Source organism: Gymnodraco acuticeps, unplaced genomic scaffold (genome assembly GCF_902827175.1).
Source record: "Gymnodraco acuticeps unplaced genomic scaffold, fGymAcu1.1, whole genome shotgun sequence".
Lineage (NCBI taxonomy): Eukaryota > Metazoa > Chordata > Actinopteri > Perciformes > Bathydraconidae > Gymnodraco > Gymnodraco acuticeps.
In genome coordinates, this window is record NW_022990271.1 from 3218963 (window position 1) to 3237695 (window position 18733).

The window sequence follows — 18733 nt, forward strand, 5'->3', positions numbered from 1 at the left end:
AGCTGCTACAAGCAGCAACACACGGAGGGGATGGCGGAGAGAAGCGCTCCAAGGTGTGGTTAAATGTTACCCGTCTTGAGGTGGACAAAGCTCGTTGCCAAGAGAGTTCAGCATGTGAGGGCGGTAACACGAGCAATGTGTCTAAACATTTAGCAAAAGTGCTCCACATCCAGACGGAGGAATGCACCGGGTTCGACCGTCTTTCTAGCAGCTCTGCAGCTCCATCCACGAGGAACGTTTCCACGTCAGGTGTTATGTATGCTAGCAGCAACACACGGAGTTAACCCAATGATACAAACATGGGTTAATGATTATAGGAAACTGAGTTATTCTTTATTTTGTTAAAGTTTCAGCTATTCTGTTTACAGTTCTGTCATCACATTATTTAATACGATTTGTTAAAACACTGTTGTTTATTTTGATGCGAAATATTATTTATTTTATTTAAATAAAAAGCCATGTTAATTTTGTAAACAATTTGTTAAGTTAATTTAATAATATATGTATTTTTGAATCAAGTATTCATCTTTATTGTCTTCATTGTTAGTTTCCACATGCCTAAAATAACCTCAAGCTAAATCTAAAAGTTGATGGCTAAACAAGAGCGTTTGAGAAATTGTGCAAGGCATACAGTAATAGTCTGAATAGTCGATTAGTCGTTTCATTAATCGATAGATTAATCGATTATCAAATTAGTCGTTTGTTGCAGCCCTATTATCCCATGTATACATAAAACGTGTTATTCAGCAACCCTTGCAATTTGGGATTTTATTTTTGGTTGGTAGAGCTCGGTGAGCTGGTCCTTTCAAAAGTAGCTCACCAGCCAAAAAAGTGTGGGCACCCCTGCCCTATACGATCAATTCCTGAAACGATGATGCCAATGCCCCACCTCTCCTGCTCACCCCCGCGTCATTGCTGATGCGTTTCGCCAACAACAACGGCGGATCACAGGGTTACGTTCGGGCTCCAGACGCTACTGACCATGATACAGATTTTAGTGCAAAATCTACAGCTCTTCTACCACAATCATCAGCAACAATAATAATATAATATAATAATAATTATAATAATAATAGTCATTGGTCTTCTTCGCTGCTTTTGGTGTATTTTGTGGCGGAAGTACAGCGCCACTTACAGGCCCGGCATATGTACTACAGCGTCTCCAGCGGGTCGAGCGGTCTTGTGTGGACGGACACGTTAATTGAGCCGTTTCCGTGTGAACGGAAGACTTTTTTGAAATCGACTTTGGTTCGAAATCGTTTTCTAAGTCCATGGTATTTGTATGGTTTACTGAGTTAAAGCTGTGCAGGCAGACCTTACCCTCAGTAAGCCGTGATGGATGCGATGGCCCACATCATCCACACTGCGGCCCAGTTTATGAGACAATGAACTAAAAATGGGATCCTCCTTAGAAAGCAGTGGGGAGGTCAAGTTTGCCCTCTCCTGCACACCCTGGAACAGAAACAAGGGAAGTGAGCTACATGTAAACATGTGATCAGTCACACAACAGTTTCATCATTGTCCATAACAAGCAGAGCACCAAATATCTCAACTGACAGAATGGCTTTCTGGAATTCTAAGAAAGTATGTTACGTCTAGATAAATAGCACACTTGAAATGTCTCTGCAGCCTTATTCAAATAAATAGGATTTAATGGTGAGCACCCAGTGGACTTTTAATGTGAGGTAAGACAATATATGTGTGACTGAATGAAATAAGGCAAAGCGATACAGGTTTGACACTATGACATATTTAAATATAGAGTTTGTTTATTGTTACTTGCTGACATGCAACATCCACTCATAAATGCGCAAAGGCCTTGTCAGAATATGGCAGTCTTATCTTTGGTGCACTTAATCTATATCCAGGCTTAACTTGCTATAGTGACCAGCTGGTGCTTCAGTAACCCTGTACCGTCACTGCTGTTGCTGTTAGCAGATCACCGGTTAAAAATTTAAATATGCAAAGCCAACCAACAAATCAAAAACACATTCAGGACCATGTTTGATTATCATCCCATATCTTACCTATGACAGATTTAACTGTGAACCCATTTTCTGGTTGCAATTTATTTTATCCTGTATGCCTCTGTTCTTGCCTTAACGTAAATAATCTACCAGAGTAAACAGAGCACTGCTGTAAAATGTCAGCTCGACAAAACTAAAAGGTTAAATACACTCCCAACAGAATGCTAACATGTAATGAATAGAAATGCAGGGTATATGCAGGAATCCTGAAGTCAAATGTAAAACCTTTTAAGACCTTTTTTAAGACCCTTTCCATACATTTTAAGACCTCATCGCCACTTGGAGTTTTAACCGGTTACCTTGGCGACACACTTTACCTCACATTTACTATATACAGTATTGATTGTCTTTCCTCCTTATCTTCCAACCATTTGGACGCAGACTTGCATTTCCCCAAAACGATGTTGTTTAACAACCGGCGTAAACGGACCTTTGCGCGCTATCAAGCAGTGAGCGTACGATGTTCTGTTCAGATGACGTCAAATCCAACGGGATGCCATAAATAAACTACACAGAATCACACTACACACCTACGCAATGATTACATTCAGGCAGACTGTAGAATACAACCTCTTTGGACCATTTATATACTTATTGGAAACAAGCTACAAAATGTAATACCTTGGAAAATGCCGTTTAATACTTTTTAATAGCCTTCATTTTCGCTAAATTGATTTATCAACTTTTAATACTTTTTAAGACCCCGCGGTAGGGATGGGAATTTGAAAGCAAATGTATATTCGAATATTCGACCCCCCAAAAAACGGTTAACCGAAATGTACATATCCCATAAAAAAAAAATTGGGTAAAAAAAAAAATTGTACACAACTTTTTTCTGAATTTTTTTTTTGTACCCAATTTTTTTTCCAATAATTTTTTAGAAATACATGTTCAAATAAGTATAGAAACCAAGTCGAATTTGTCAAATGTATTGAACTGGTGATCACAGTTTGACAGCTATAGGCCTACAGCTTTCATGTGTGGAGGCGATTCACAATCAGCCCAGCTGTAGAGAAGACCCTCTCAGCTGGAACGGAGGTTGCGGGTATAGCAAGGTATAGCATGTATATATAAGTTTAATTTGGCATAGTTTGACCTCTACACCGCACTCACTAACCTGGTCGAAATATTTCCACACATTACTCCTTTTTGACGCCATGTCTGTTGTGTAGGACTCTTCTTAGAGTGTAAATAATTACCGGACTATGACTGGTAAAATATGTTGAATACCGGCAAAACTAAATCTCTCCTGTCAAAATGTCTATGCACTTTGCAGCCACACACAGTTGCCAAGCAGCGCTTATTGTTGTTTAGGCTGGCCACTCATGTGTCACGAGTGTTGACAGGGGGCGGGGGAGCACGCTCATGAACTGTTAGCGCCGGAACCTCGCAACGGCTGCGGAGCTCATTTGCGCCACATTTGAGCCTAAGATGAGGTTTGAGTCTGCGTGTAGGGAGGGGCAGCAGCCATGTCATTGGCTAGAGCTAGATCTGATGGATTTGGACATAAACGCGAGTGAAGTATAACCGGACACGAGAGAGAGATCAGCACCTGCAGCTCTGCCCGCTGTGAGGGGCCGGTGAGCGGAGCAAAACACACCTTTAGACGTCACCTAACACATTTAGCTATGGCACAGTCGTAGATATATACATTGAATTATTCAATTTGATAATATGTAATCAACTTAGGCATCACTCCCAAAAAAAAAAATGAATACAAATATTCATAACTCATATTCGAATACATGAATAATTATTCGAATACCTGAATAATTTCGAATATTCGATTAATCCTTCCCATCCCTACCCCACGGACACCCTGAAATGGAAGAAATCTTCTTTTAAACAAACCTGAAGTGCATCCCCACCTTTAAAGAGGTTCAAGTTGACTTATTCTAACTAAAGTTGGATCGGTTGGCCTCTACTCACTCTGAGATGCTGGAAAGCATGGATACTATATGGTAGTTCAAACACCGCACAGTCAGGCTTTTCTAGATCTGGGGGCAGAGCTGACCGAGAATCCACAAAATCTTCAGGGCTATAGGAGAGCAGAGAAATCTTTTTAGAACGACAATGTTATCACAATCATAGAGAGACACTGAACACACTTTAATGATGCCCGAACCACTTTACAAAATACATTCTAGAGATAATAAGCAAGTCAGCGATGACCTGTTTTATTGAGGAGAGCTTACCTGATGTCTTTGCTTTCTAGGGAAATATAAGTGCCATCATAAAGGTCCAGGTCTCCCAGGGGAACCTTAGCCATGACACAGTCTGCATCCTCTTTGTAGTGTCTCTGTTCCAGCCCTGTGTCTCTATCCTCATTCTCTTCAATGTGAATTTTTTGCGCCACAAGCTGTTTCTGCTCATGAATAAACAAGCACAATCCATCAGAGGAATAGTAAGCAAACGAAATGGACACCTGACACAATAAATAATGGATATACATAAATATAATAGTGATGGAAGGCAGTAATGTTCGAAATAAGAGAATGCTCTATTCCTCCCCACATAATTGAGATCAATGTTACCTCATTTCTATGCACAAATTAATCTGAATGCAATAAACAATTATGATAGAGGAATTACTCAGAACGAAAACTCAAAGAGAAACTCACTGAAAACATGTTTGCACATGAAACTGACAAAGTGAAAGCCACACTCACTTCCAGCTTCTTAAGGTAGTTAACACGAGTCTCTTGCCTCATGAAGATCACAACGTCAAGTGGATGCTTCAGATTCAAAGGTGAGTCAACCTGAAAACGAAAATACAAAATAGTTTGGTAAGGCGGATCATATACTCACCATATTAATTCCGATGGCACACAGGTTACCGAGTGGAATAATCCAGTCGATTGAAATTATATTAGGCGACGTCGGAAATAGTCTATACATCTTTAATTCCTGATGCAACGTTACAAATCGCCAACTCAGCCCATTACAGCATTAACACGACCTTTCTCTCTGGATGAAGGTAGCTGGGTGACACTTGTCACCAAAACAATGCCTTATTCCTGGCATAATAAATACGCGGTTTACAACGCAGACGTTATCATGGGCATGTAATATATTGGTCATGTTGACCTCAAACACCTAACGATAACGTCAGGTTTTAGGTAGCCAATGTAAGCTAACTGACTTAGCAAAACAGTATATTGTTAACGCTACCTCTATGTAACGTTACCGAGGCTGGCATACTGGTTTTGCTGAGTTTTAATAAAACACTAAATGTACGTTGACAAACCACATAACAAAACGTTACCGTTAATTCTAATAAATATAGCTTTACAAGCTAGCCACCTAACGTTCGCGTTAGCAGGTCAATGAGCTAGCGTTTACTGTCATACCTGTTGTTGTATTTTTCCATCCTCTGTGACAACCCAGTGGGTCGTAGCTCCTCCGGTGTCCACTTTAAGTATGCAAAGAAGGATAAAAAGCTTCCCCTGGAATGACGTTTTTCGCGAATAGTTTAGACGACAGGGCAAAGACTCAGGACAGATTTTCTTGACGTCCGCCATTTTTCTGTCTCATTTTGCTCTGTGGCAAAGGCGGGCAGCCTCCGGCCACCGGGCGGCGCTCCCGTTCACACCGGGCCAAAACTCAACAGGTTTACTTTGATGACGTCTGGAAAGGAAAACAGGAAACTCTGTAGAAACGAAAAGTTCGATACGTTTTCAAGGCAAAGGTGGGTAGAATTACATTAAAAAATACTTTCTGCTTTCACAAATAGAGCCAGTACCTGAACACTGTTGATGCTAAAGAGGAGGCTTGTTTGCTGTATTTGGTCAGTACGTTTTATTTGAATCGCTCTTTAGCGCAGTGATGTACAAACTTGCAGTTCCGCATCCATGGGCATGACTACCACACCAAGTGACAACATTGTTCATTGTGTTCAATTATGTAACTGCTATGATAAAGTGTGGAATAATCTAAGGTGCCACTCGTTAAGTAAGGACCTTGATGACTAACGACATATGTTAAACTGTACTTCCCAATATAGGTGCAGCTTCACCTGAGTTTAGCATATATTCCTAGATATTTGAGCTGCACTGTATTTGGGTTGACAGTAGTATGTTTTTGGAATCTGTTGTATATGTATTCCCATTAAAAATAGAAAATTCATTAATTCATTAATCTCAAGGTAAAAATGCAGGATTCAAGATGATAGTCAGTTGATAGTTCAGGAAGTTGATGGTTAGTAGGGTAAGGTAAATCCTCGATAATCCTGTGTCCCTTTTCTGTTACATTCAACATTTCTGAGCTTTGTTCAGTACTTTTGTAGGATACCTTCAATGGTTGATGATGCAAAACATTGAATACTAACATAAAACACAAGGCTGTATTTCTTTTACCATTTCAGGCCTTCATTTGCCATTTTTGTCTCACTCCACAGATGGCCTGCTTTGGAAGCAATAAGGGAAGTTTGGAGGAGGACAGCTATGATGGACCTGTTGGTGGAGAGCTGTCCGACTGTGCGTTGGCAATGCTGGAAAAGGAGCGAGAATCCCTCCCCAGCCCATCAGAGAACCCTGGCAGCAGCAGCAGCATCTCTGCAAGTCTTCAGGCCGCTGCCCCCATCCAGGGCTACGATGTGGAGTTTGACCCACCCTTAGAGAGTAAATACGAGTGCCCTATCTGCCTCATGGCTTTAAGGAATGCCATTCAAACACCCTGTGGTCACCGTTTCTGCAAGAACTGCATTGAGAAGTCTATTCGGTATGCTATTATACAGCCTTCTAAGAATAAATGTGCTCTAGGTACAGTGTGCCTAAAAAATGCAAAATGTTCACATTCCTGCATACATATTGAGCACAATGCAGAAGCTGGTATTCTTTGGGCTTTTACCTAAAGTATACATGTTATTCTTCTTGCAAAACAGTGATGCAGGACAGAGGTGCCCTGTGGACAATGCAAGACTGTCAGAAGACCAGTTGTTCCCGGATAACTTTGCCAAGCGGGAGATTCTGTCGCTAATGGTTCGCTGTCAAAACTCTGGCTGTGCTAACAGAATGGAGCTCCGACATTTGGAGGTGAGCATTATAAAGTAAAACAGGCATCATGGATTTCAAATGCAACCAAATACATGAAAAACAGATAACCTTAGTAAACAATTCAAGGAATTTACACAATTACTTTTGGTAGCATAGTTCGCTTTGAATGATATGTACATCATTGTTATTACTTGGATCTGTTAAGTTGCTGTCTCATAACATGGTATTGTGATCACTTATGGTTCCATCCATCTCTAAAAAGAACTGCTTCAATAAAATATCGTAATAGAAAACTGGCAAGAAATAAGCTACTTCCCTTGTCTACACCTACATAGTCAGGACAGAAACTTCCTTCTGGCGTATTTGGCATCTACATAAATGATAGATGCCAAATAAGAACAGAATTATTCTCTGGTGTGAACTATGTTATGTGAACCGTTGCTGTTTTACTACACAATAACATGAATTGCATTGTTTCAATGTCTTTTTCCTACCAGAAACATATGGCGAAGTGTGAGTTTGCCACAGTGCCCTGCCCGCAGTGCCAGCAGTCTGTGAGACAGAGCCAGATCGAGGAGCACACGACTGTGGAGTGCACGAGGAGGCCTGTGTCATGCCCAGATTGTCTGGTGTGCTTTGTTCACGAGGAGAGAGAGGTAATGTGGACTCACTTATCTATTTGCTCTCATTGGTCATTGGTCATTAGTCTCCTTACAATCTGTTTTGGTTTCTCATCAGCTTCATGAGCAGCAGTGTCCCTTTGCCAGTGTGAAGTGCCAGTACTGTGAGATGGATCTCCTCAGAGACCAGGTGAGCAATACAATCACAAAATATGTTAAAACGTGGTGAATCAAAATATTAGTTGGCAATGTTAATTAAGTTGATTGTTTTTTTTTTACTAAATTCATAGAGTTGTGTTGGAAGTTCCAAAAAACAACAAGAAAACGTCTCTCTGATTCAATATTCACATACATAAATCAGTTCTAAATACTTGTTGCGTTTCAAAAGGCATTGCATTCACTATTTGGGTAAATTGGGCAGCTTATACGTTCCCACGTTTATTGTTATGCATTTGATATAATATCAAATATCCATACAATAAGTAACTTAGTCAAGGGTCAACAGTTTAATGTTGAAAAGGGAACTTATTTTATCAGCAACTTTGTTAAAACAATGGGGAACCGTTACACACCTAGTCACTTTGAATGTCACAGCTGATGTGGGCTTCCACAAGTTTCAAGTGCCATTGATGATATGTAAATGTATTTCTGTTTAAGACAGGAAATGTGTCTTGTCTATCACTTTCGCCACAAATATGCTACGATAATAATATAATATATATTGATAACTGACTTGTTGGAACCCTGATTTGAATGAATAGGTCTAAATGAAGCTAAAGTGATGATGTTTTTGTTTCAGATTGAATCTCATTGTGATGCAGATTGCCCGAAAGCACCCATCGCCTGTAACTTTAGCACCTTTGGATGTAAGGAAAGGGTATGTAATCAAGTTCAAGTCTTATACTTACGTTGAAAAACATCTTTGTTCTTAGTCGCAGATGTCACAAAGACAAATGTTTTGCCTGTGCAGATGCAGCGACACAACCTGGCTCAGCACATGCAGGAGTTCACTCAGATGCACATGCGCTACATGGCCGAGTTCCTGCGTGGCCTCAGCCTCAATGGCACCACACCCAAATCCCTGTGGACGCTAGGACCATCTGTTTCCTCCGAGGATCTGGGAGCAGGAGCAGCAGCAGCCTCAGCCTGCAGCGGGCCCCGAGGAGCCGCAAGCTGCAGCAGCAACTGTGGCCCCAGTCCGCCTACTGAGGAGGTCCAGAAGCTCAGGGACTTGGATGGACGATTGGTAAGGCAGGATCACCGGCTGCGGGAGCTCGTCATCTTTAAAGAAACACAGGTAAATGATCAGGGGTGCACATAACTTGTTTGCCCTGGTTCTCAAAGGAGCACCTGGAGATGTTGCTTGGTGCTCATCCTTAAAATGAAATAAACCGTAACTTTTGAGGGGGTCTGGACTTTATTTGCCAGACACACGCGCTGAACACACATGCAGAGGTGAACACAGAACACACATGCAGAGGTGAACACAAGACAACATTAGCACGACCAGTAATCCTACAAGCATCACTACCCTCCTGACTGTTCTCCTCACTGTCTTCCTCTCTGTCGTACATACATGGTAGCTGATGATGTAGGCCTACTACTTTCTCTCTGGTTGAGTCTGCGATTAGCTGCTTGCATCCACAAGTCAACAGCTGGTTTTGGGTCGAAAGTCTCTGTTGTCATCTTAGACAAGTGGATGTAATCAAATAAGTATGTGAACATAACCAATAACCTACCATAGCCAATAACAAATGAATGTAACTTATTTTATTTGTGTTGTTCATTCATATCTTATTTTACCTTAACATTTATTTATTTATGCATTTTTTTTTTTTCTCCAGTTTTAAAGGATATTTCTGGTTTACTGTCCTATAGTATACATTGGAATGATTTCAAACCTGTTTATCCCAATAATTACAAAGGAGTGCCTTGGAAATATGTGTTTACATAAATTGTGACCAAACCGTTTGAATTTAGACTCAGAGTCCTTTACCTCACTGAGCTGTAGTTATCAGTCTGACTGGAGAGGACTCTCCCTCCACATTATTGTAGAAATATATTCTTCTTATCTCCGAGCAGCTAGCACGGCACCAGATTATAATAACAACAGCGCTGGTACCACCCTCCCTCTCTCCCTCGCTCACTCGCATTTTGTCTGTGAGCTGCGGGAGCCAGATAAGCCAACATCCCCCATTTCATCACTTACAGCGCCCATCGTACAGGGCAAATGAAACGTGTAACCGGGGTGAAAAGGGTGTTACATTTACTTAATTGTGAATATTGTTACATCAAGGCCGAAAATTAGGATGAGCCCCAACGGTCAAAATGTTTTGTTCCCTCCCAGAGCTGCCAGCGCAGCGCCTCCACATATCTGGCGCCCTAGGCGAACATCTAGCCAGCGCTACGGGCCGGCCCTGAGTTCATATCATGGTTCATATGCAACTCGCAAATATCTTTCTCTCTCTCTCTCTTTTCTCTCTCTCTCATCTCTCCTCTCTCCTCTATTTTCTCTTTTCTCTTCTCTCTCTCCTTCTCAATGTTGGTACGCAAATGCGCTTTGTTTCAAATGACCCGGTGCTCTTTTTTTGGTGCGCAGGTGCGCATGCGCACCTGCGCACCAGTTATGTGTAGCCCTGTAAATGATGTCATCGGGCCTTGACAGTACATATACTGTGTGGGTGTTTTTGTAAGTGTTTTTAGCATAATCTAAGAGATTTTTAACTGATTGTGTCTGCACAGGAGTGAGCTGAGCCACAAACATCTGATGGAACAAACTTACTTAAAAAAAAATCCATTGAGTCTACCTATGATGCAAATGTATTATCTCTTTGATTCACACACGGCATCTATTGCACGTCTGTCCGTCCTGGGAGAGGGTTCCCTCCTCTGTTGCTCTCCCTGAGGTTTCTCCCATGTCTCCCTTTAAACTGTGGGTTTTCTCCGGAAGTCTTTCCTTGTACGATGTGAGGGTCTAAGGACAGAGGGTGTCGTATTGTCATACTGATATTCTGTACAAACTATGAAGCCCACTGAGACAAATGTAACATTTGTGATATTGGGCTATATAAATAAACTTTGATTGATTGATTGATTGAGCTGTCAGCACAGACACTCATGCTGCCATTTGCGCTGTACCCTAGTAAAGATGACCGAGACATGTTTTTTTTGCTATGCTTTAGTTTTACATGCATAAATACAGTGATTGTGAGATGGAGCCCCAAGACACAGGTGTCCTACACTCATTGTTGTGCCTAAATGCACCCTTTGTGGACGCAGATGGATTGCTGCTCTGCTAACATCTCATGCAAAAGCTCCTTTTTTTAAGCCTTATCTGATTTGGATTTTTAATGATAATTAATAATAATACATGACATTTATATAGCGCTTTTCCTGGTGCTCAAAGCGCTTGACAAGCAAGTAAAACAAAATAACAACAAAAGTAAAAAGTGCTAAGCTAGGTGGAATAAGGGTGAGGGGTTAGTGGATTAGCAGTTGAAGGCAAGAGTGAAAAGGTGATTGTTTGAATGATGTGAGAGTGTTGGCAGATCTGACGTAAACTATTGTTGCCTCTCTTTTGCAGTCCGGTCACATTGCAGAGCTCAGGCGCCGAGTGTTGTCGCTGGAGGAGATGGTGAAGGAGCTGGAATCGCAGCAGTGTCACGGTGTCTTCATCTGGCGCCTTAGAGGTTTCTCCGCCCTCCTGCGGAACCAAGAATCAAGCCTGCCCGTGGTGGAGCACAGCCCCGGCTTCTACACCGGTCGCCCCGGCTACAAATTGTGCCTGCGCCTACACCTGCAGGCCCCCAACGCCCCGCGCTGCTCCAACTACATCTCCCTCTTCGTCCACACCATGCAAGGAGCTTTTGACGGGCAGCTGACGTGGCCGTTCCAGGGAACCATCCGCCTCACCATCCTGGACCAGGGCCCAGAGGGTCAGCACCACATGGAGGTGATGGAGACTAAACCTGACCTGCAAGCCTTCCAGAAGCCCACCATCCAGCGCAACCCCAAAGGATTCGGCTACGTCACCTTCCTGCACCTGCATCAGCTGAGTCAGAGAGCCTATGTTAAAGATGACACTCTGCTCATCCGCTGTGAGGTCACACCGCGTTTTGACAATGTGATTCACCGCGAGGGCCCAGCGGTGCAGCCTAGAGGACCAGAGGCCACAATTTCGAGAGACTAAAACCTAAAACTTTAGTTTGGATGTCAGCGAGGTAGTTCTGCCAGTGTTTGAATACCATTTACTTCATATGAATTAGGATGAGGTAATTGTATGTTCACACACATTTAAATGTTGGACACTTCAAGTATGCAAGTATTTATTTGTTTCCCAACTTTCAAATGTCAGTGTGTTTTTTTGTTGTTTAAATTTTAAAGTACAATCCTTTTATTTTACATTTGAAATGAATGTTCTCACCCACAAGGTACCCACAGTCAGCACACCCTCATAAGTACACGTTTTGTAAATAGGCAATTATGTAAATCAGCTCAGAATGGCCATCCGCTCTTGTTGTAGCTGTTGGGAAACACACTGAATGTTGAAGAGCTCCCCGTGGAGCTTTTGACCCGGCGGGCACTATAGATCATTTTATTCTATACACCATCTTCTAGTAGGAGACACACAGATTCACATGTATGCACGAGGACATGTGGGTGATGAGACAGACATTTGTAATGACTGCAGAGGGTGGTGACAAAAATAAGCTGTCGCCACAAGCCATTAAAGAATATAGATGTTGTTGTAGTGACCACAGTTGCCCTCACCAAATTATTTAAAAAAATGGTTAAAATAATCTTGCATCTTATTGCTTATTAATGCTATTTATCCAAAAACATGGAACCCTGAAGAACCTTTGTTGTGTCAATGCGCAGGGTGAACTTTTATTGGAGCAAGTGGGGTGGTATGTTGGAATAGGATCTCCATTTTGTTTTGTATAGATATCTATATAGGGGAGTATCATGTCAACTGGAAATGATTAAGCAGCAATTAAAGCAAAGAAACAAATCTGATATTTGGTAATGGGAAGTGTCTTGGTTATGTTCGAGCCAAGGATGAAAATGTATGTGTGTTTGGAACAATGCAAAAACCTCCACTTTGCAAAATAATTATTGGGTTGGAAATGCCATCAACACAATTGCTGGACAATAGTGCATACAGTGTATATTGTGCTTATACAAAATGTCCACAGGGTACGGGTAGGGTTAAGGAATAGGAAAGGACATTTATGCGATTTCCAAATTCTGCATTTCATGCTTCACTAGTTTTCACTGTACTGTTATTGGGGCCTCACTGACATAGTAAGATAACAAATGATGCATCTTTCTCACTAGGAGTTTCTCTAACCTGGTTTCAGCACTGCTGCATGACATATTACAAAGTTACTTATTTAGTTTCTGACAGACTTTATGGTGCATTTTACACAAGCTCCTACCGTATGTGACCTTAAATGAATATTTGAAGAGTAGACATAAATCCAACATCATTGTGTCTTTGCTTTAAACCAATATGCTGCCTGTTTAGCCTTCACATGTATTATTGACTTTAATATATTGTATTGTTTTTGTTTGGTTTGTTTGCAAATATTGCATAGTTGTGATGTGACTGTGTATCAAATGATTTCTTTAACGTAAATGATTGAATGCGATAATGTTTCCTATGCATTTATTTAACATACGATCCAATACTGATGAAAATAGCCTTAAAAAGAAAGCTCAGCTTACTTCATTTTATATATTTTTAAATCTAAATTATGTATTTTTTGCTGCACTAAGGTTAAAATATGTCCTATAAGAATAATACCATTATCTTGTCTTACAACAACGGGAGGCAGTATAACTATTAATGTGTCCTGAAATGTAATCTTTTACAGATGATTATAGTTTGTCAAATCTTTTCAAATTGAAAGCTCAACTATTTTTAGAATGTAATTGTGGCAGCGGGGTGCGGTTAGGGCGCCGGCTGCTGGAGTGAAGGGAGTGGCTCGGCCGGAGGCCAGACAGCTGATCGGAATCAGGTAATCAGTGCAGGAATAAAAGCATGTCGTAACCTGGTTCTGGGCTGTTTTGCAGTAGGCGGGATCCTGGAAGGTCGCCAAAGGACCTGTGAAGGTTCCCACACGGGCAACGTTTGAGACCCGTGTATACTTTGTTTGGAGCTAATACACGCCTGTGATCAACCAACCTGCTCTTTCCGTCCCTATTTGAACCCTGTGTGAGCGGAGAGGCTCACAGTAATGAATTTGTTTCTTAAGATATATACACATTTTCCTGCACCATCACTCAATAACCATGGCAACATCTGAGAAAAATCCAACATCATTTTAATCATTTTAAGTCCAACCAAATAAATAAATCCCAATTTTACAACTATCAAATATATTATTATATATTGAAAATCACAAATATAATAATATGTATAGCATCATAAATAGCTTTGTGTGAGCCACCAGTTACTGTTACTCTACTCGTCAATGTAAGGGAATTTCTTGTTCGCTCCATATCCTGAGTGCCCTGGTCTGGCTTTAGCCACTTCCTGTTTGACTTCTTTCTCTGGTTGACTTTGAGGTGAGTCTGTGGAGCCGCTCGCCTGGTAGCCTGTTAGAGACACTGAAATATAATGTCATATTAATATAAAATGAGATTAAAATCCATACAGAAGTATAAAGGTACTATCACTTTATTCTACTCAACTATGAGTCAATCTTTCCTGTTTTCAGAATTTGACTCACTTGGAACTTTTGGAGCATCTGTCCCGCACTTCAGTGTGCTTTGAGAAAAGCACTCGGCCATCCAGGACAACACCTCTCCGCAATATCTGACCTAGAGACGAAGCAGAATGACTGAGGGTAATGCAAACTGTCACAGTACTTACAAGTTAGTATAAAATGTGTTTAAGAAACTGCAACTTCATTATGTGTCAAATGGTGCTTTTGAAGTCACTTTTACCTGAGCCTCCATGGACTGCTGTCGTTTCTCCTGGTCCTTGAACCCACCGACAATCCTCAGCAAGCTCTGAACCCTTGGTCACAATAAAAAAACAGTTATAATCAAATTCAATGCAACACCATCAAAAATTAAAAAATGTAAATTGCCACAAGGGGGCAGAAGAGCTTTAACTTTAATATTGCTAACTGGAATGCCTGCAGACCCCAGATGTCTACTTTCTGTAGACAGATTTTATTTAGAATCTGTTCGAAGTGACCTGATATCTTTGTGTTGTGTTTCTTTTCTAACAAGTGCCTTCACTTGTTTAAAAAAATAAATAAAAATGTTATTCCACACATGTAGTTTAAAATATGTAACATTTATTGATTTCAAGTTTGTCATGATTTATACTATCAGACTGTATCTGATGGGAAGGGGGGGTCCACTCAGTTATTTTGGAAAAGGGTCACAGATGCAGCAGATGGCCGTGGAGGGTTGGTGGTTTGATCCCTCGCCCCTCTATGAACGTTTGTTTGTGGATAAGTGAATGTTTGCAATGTTTAAGAGCTTTGAGTGGTCAATGAATCATTCACACAGATTTCCTCCATTTTCTTTTAACATTATTATGCACATTTTCACTGTAACTTTTTGTTACGTTATAATGTTCCGCGTTTTTAATGTATTGTCACCAAATACGTTGTTATATTTTATGATAAACTGTTGTAGGATGAGGGTTACACAAGGACCACTTTGACACATTACATGCCAAAAAGATGATATCTTCTGATACTCCTTTTAGATTGCAAAACATTACTTTGAAGAGGTGCTCTTGAGTCGCTCCTCGCTGCTCTCCCAATGCTGCCGCTCCAGCTTGGCCAGGTAGTTCTCTTTCTGCACCGTCTCCCATGTTATCAGCCTCTGGTCTAGCCCCTCCGGCAGCTCCCTCTCTGGAAAAACACACACACACACACACACACACACACACACACACACACACACACACACACACACACACCACACACACACACACACACACACACACACACACACACACACACACACACACACACACACACACACACACACACACACACACACACACACACACACACACACACACACACAGGGAGGCAGTCCGACAATCAATTAACCAACAGGCAATTTCCATGATTAGAACAGGTGAAGGAAAGAGATAAGCACGCAATTTGTTTCCAGTATTTCATTTAGCCAGTTAATTATTTCAATATCTGTTTGGAATAATGGCTAAATAGTGCCTAGTGGAAATATATTTCAATACACAGACATAACATTCATACCAAGATGCTCCTGCTTGGACGCAGGCCTTTTGATCAGGCTAAGGAAGAGCTGAGAGAGGTGGCTGATGATGATGAAGGGTGGGGCGAGTGCTGGGCGGCTGTGATACTCCACTATCAGGTTGTACCTCTGGAACTTCCAGAAGATGTCTGTGTTACCCTGCACTATCTGGAATGTGTAGCTGTAAGAAAAAAAAGCCAGTAAAATCAATGTTTTGGGGGATTTTATGTTGTGTAAATAAGTCAATTGCAAACGGCTTTCTGTATTCCCATCCTCTGACCTGAACATGGCAATGAGCAGGTTTAGCAGCAGGACATTGGTGACAAGAAGGAAGATAACCAGCAGCAGGATGACAAGCCAGTTGGCATAGACGTTGGGACATGGCGGCCGTAGGCCCAGGATAATCTCCTCGGAGTTATTGGTGCAGTTGATGTCAGGCATGTGAGCAGCTGTGCTCCGTTAATGAAAGAACAAAAACATGTGAGTAGAGGGAACAAAAACATTCAGGCTAACACAGCATCCCTGATTGCACACAATTAAAATATAACATTCAATGTTTACACATGAGTGAACAGACTAGATCTGAAGTTATTATCTTCTAGGATACAATGACAAAAAAAGAATATCATGTAGTTTACCATCTATGTGCTCCAAGGGGATCTGGCCAAAGATGTGCAGGTAGGGGCGGTACAAGGCCCTGCGGAACACCCAGTCAATCCTCGGGTCATTGGGGTGGAGAAGAGCCTGCGTGGCGACGCCATACGCAATCATCCACACGCTCAGGAAGAACAGGAAGAAGAAAACGTCCTTTATCTGTTGGGAAAACACACACGTCTGTATTGTTATCATGGAGATCTGAGGGTTGTCAAATGTACAGTTTATTTTATTGTGAAGAATCATCATGGTGAGGTTCTTTTCTTATCCTATCACAAAAATGTTGCTATATCTGTATTGTATATTATTCAAAATGCTACCTAATAAATACAGATTAGCAGAAGAAAATGTGGTAGTAAGGCCAGAGAGAGGTTTCTGAAAAGATGGCCCCCTGAACAATATAGTTGAAAAGCCCCAATCTTTGTGAAACCAAAGAGCCCAATAAGCATGAGAAGGTCCTCTACATGCACTGCATCAGTAATCTGAATGGGCTACACAGTGTCTGTCTCTATAACCATGAACACAACTTGAAGATCACATAGTAAGAAATGCTTATATATGTTATGAAGTAGTGCTTTTATCACCATTCTTTCCACAATGATGATCTTGGGGCCAAGCTGCTTATAAATGGCAAAGATGTGGATCAGACGCAGAGTGAAAACCATGAAGTCGATCGCCAGAACTGTCCTTCCTGCTTCATAAGTGTTCTTCGCCATCCTGCAGGATCAAAGAAAACAGACATTACTGTGTGGCCTACTTCCCATTCAGTGACTCATTTATTATATCCTAGACCTTCATGGCAACACATCTAGAGCATCTGCACTGCTGTGTTGTGTTAACAATGTCGATGAAGATCATTTACCTGCATGAAACCCCAACGACAAAGAGTGAGATTGCAACCATGTCGCTCTTGTTCCAGTTGTCCTCCACATAAAGTTTGAACTTCTTCAAGATGTTCATCTCTTCGTCCGTGAAGAAGCTCTGTGTCATTAAAGAGAAACGTTCATTCATCATTACACATCATTATATGTACGCTTTTGAAACATTAGAAAAAGGTAGTTCATCATTAGTAAACCAGAGCCAGTCATTTTTCACAACATTAACTTTGCTTTCTTTTCTACATCTATCATATTTGAGCATATTGTGTGCTTTAGTAGCATTAGTCATTTGGTAGAAAGCAACTTATAACAGTTTAGTTTTTTTACGAATTTTATTTTAAAGGTAACACAACTTCTATGTCTATAGAGCTTTGTAGACATACATATGTTTTGTAATCCGCTTATACCAAAAGATTTTTATAATTATTAGCCATCATGATTTCGAAAAAACTCATTATAAAGCATTTCTATTGATGTATAATGACTTACAATGTTAAGTATTATAGCACTTCATTGTACACTGCGAAGATCATTCCCAGAGTTGTAATACATTTTAATATTTCATTATGTCCTATTTTGCATTTGAACCATCTCCTTTATGCAGTATAACCATATATGTAATGCATTTTCTGTATTAATATTGAATTAGTAGAATACAAAAATACAATATAATCATATACTATTTGCAGTAAATACATGGCGCTATCATCATGTTTGTATTGTGGTTTTGCTAATCGTAAGTATATAGTAAGTAATTTGACCTAATACGTCATTTTACTTTATATCGAGATAAAATAATTGTTATGAAGCATTATACATATAATGAGAGCTTTTACTGTAACTTTAGTAACATACTGCTCAAATAACATTATAAAGCATTATATACATGTGCTAATGATTATAATGTATTATAGACATAGTAATTGCAAGTGTTACCATTGAAATATACGATATACAAGTTTTAATGTGTTGATTGATACCTTCTTTGAAAATATTGTGACACTAACATAATATGTTGTACTATGGGACTGAAGTATAAATAGCATTACTTCAGAAAACATGTTTCTAAATGTCCTATTCAGACACACCTTCAGGGCCAAAGGGAGTTATCAGGGACACAGCAGTGTCCACAACTCTCAGCCCTGTAAGATGTTTCTTGCACTTAGAGCAGAAGGTGAAGTTGTCTCCTATGGTTCAAACAGTAAAAGTGCATCAAGAAAACAGTGCTTGGTCCCAGGATGGAAACATTGGTTAGAGGACAAGCTGAGGAAAGCATGTTGCTTTCATAAAGTAATAGACTGAGTGTCCTAACCTAC

General features: G+C 40.7%; 3 protein-coding genes across 8 annotated transcripts in view; 1 reads left to right on the plus strand and 2 right to left on the minus strand.

Annotated features, from left to right (window-relative positions):
* The window catches only part of ttc17 (tetratricopeptide repeat domain 17), a 32125-nt gene extending 26492 nt beyond the window's left edge, over window positions 1–5633 (minus strand). For 3 of the 4 annotated variants that reach the window (XM_034221121.1, XM_034221123.1, XM_034221120.1), the window contains exons 1-5: window positions 5378–5633; window positions 4649–4786; window positions 4223–4392; window positions 3957–4065; window positions 1321–1452 (exon numbers count right to left, since the gene is read on the minus strand). In XM_034221121.1, the coding sequence (XP_034077012.1) occupies window positions 1321–1452; window positions 3957–4065; window positions 4223–4392; window positions 4649–4786; window positions 5378–5548 (720 nt within the window). In that variant the 5' untranslated portion in view covers window positions 5549–5633. The remainder of the gene's footprint in view (window positions 1–1320; window positions 1453–3956; window positions 4066–4222; window positions 4393–4648; window positions 4787–5377) is intronic. The other variant, XM_034221122.1, reaches the window with a different exon arrangement.
* On the plus strand, window positions 5296–13292 carry traf6 (TNF receptor-associated factor 6). Of its 3 annotated transcripts, none has more exons than XM_034221125.1 (8): window positions 5296–5814; window positions 6424–6746; window positions 6910–7060; window positions 7519–7677; window positions 7760–7831; window positions 8441–8518; window positions 8612–8938; window positions 11225–11830. In XM_034221125.1, the coding sequence occupies exons 2-8, from the start codon at window positions 6424–6426 to the stop codon at window positions 11828–11830; spliced, it is 1716 nt and encodes a 571-aa protein (XP_034077016.1). In that variant the 5' UTR covers window positions 5296–5814. The 3 variants fall into 3 exon arrangements, with proteins under 3 accessions (XP_034077016.1, XP_034077015.1, XP_034077018.1); XM_034221124.1 differs by having other exon boundaries at window positions 5303–5715; XM_034221127.1 differs by lacking the exon at window positions 5296–5814 and having other exon boundaries at window positions 11225–13292.
* A 697-nt stretch (window positions 13293–13989) lies between these two features.
* trpm5 (transient receptor potential cation channel, subfamily M, member 5) overlaps window positions 13990–18733 on the minus strand; it is a 30519-nt gene continuing 25775 nt past the window's right edge. The window contains exons 18-26 of the mRNA XM_034221256.1: window positions 17402–17520; window positions 17124–17256; window positions 16524–16698; window positions 16166–16334; window positions 15888–16066; window positions 15386–15518; window positions 14593–14665; window positions 14376–14466; window positions 13990–14253 (exon numbers count right to left, since the gene is read on the minus strand). Of these exons, the coding sequence (XP_034077147.1) occupies window positions 14108–14253; window positions 14376–14466; window positions 14593–14665; window positions 15386–15518; window positions 15888–16066; window positions 16166–16334; window positions 16524–16698; window positions 17124–17256; window positions 17402–17520 (1218 nt within the window). The 3' untranslated portion in view covers window positions 13990–14107. The remainder of the gene's footprint in view (window positions 14254–14375; window positions 14467–14592; window positions 14666–15385; window positions 15519–15887; window positions 16067–16165; window positions 16335–16523; window positions 16699–17123; window positions 17257–17401; window positions 17521–18733) is intronic.

Coding starts and splice junctions, on each gene's coding strand:
- traf6 (XM_034221125.1), top strand. CDS start 6,424: ATGGCCTGCTTTGGAAGCAATAAGGGAAGTTTGGAGGAGGACAGCTAT. Junction 7,678..7,759: donor TTGTTCACGAGGAGAGAGAG/GTAATGTGGACT, acceptor GTTTCTCATCAG/CTTCATGAGCAGCAGTGTCC. Junction 8,939..11,224: donor TCATCTTTAAAGAAACACAG/GTAAATGATCAG, acceptor TCTCTTTTGCAG/TCCGGTCACATTGCAGAGCT.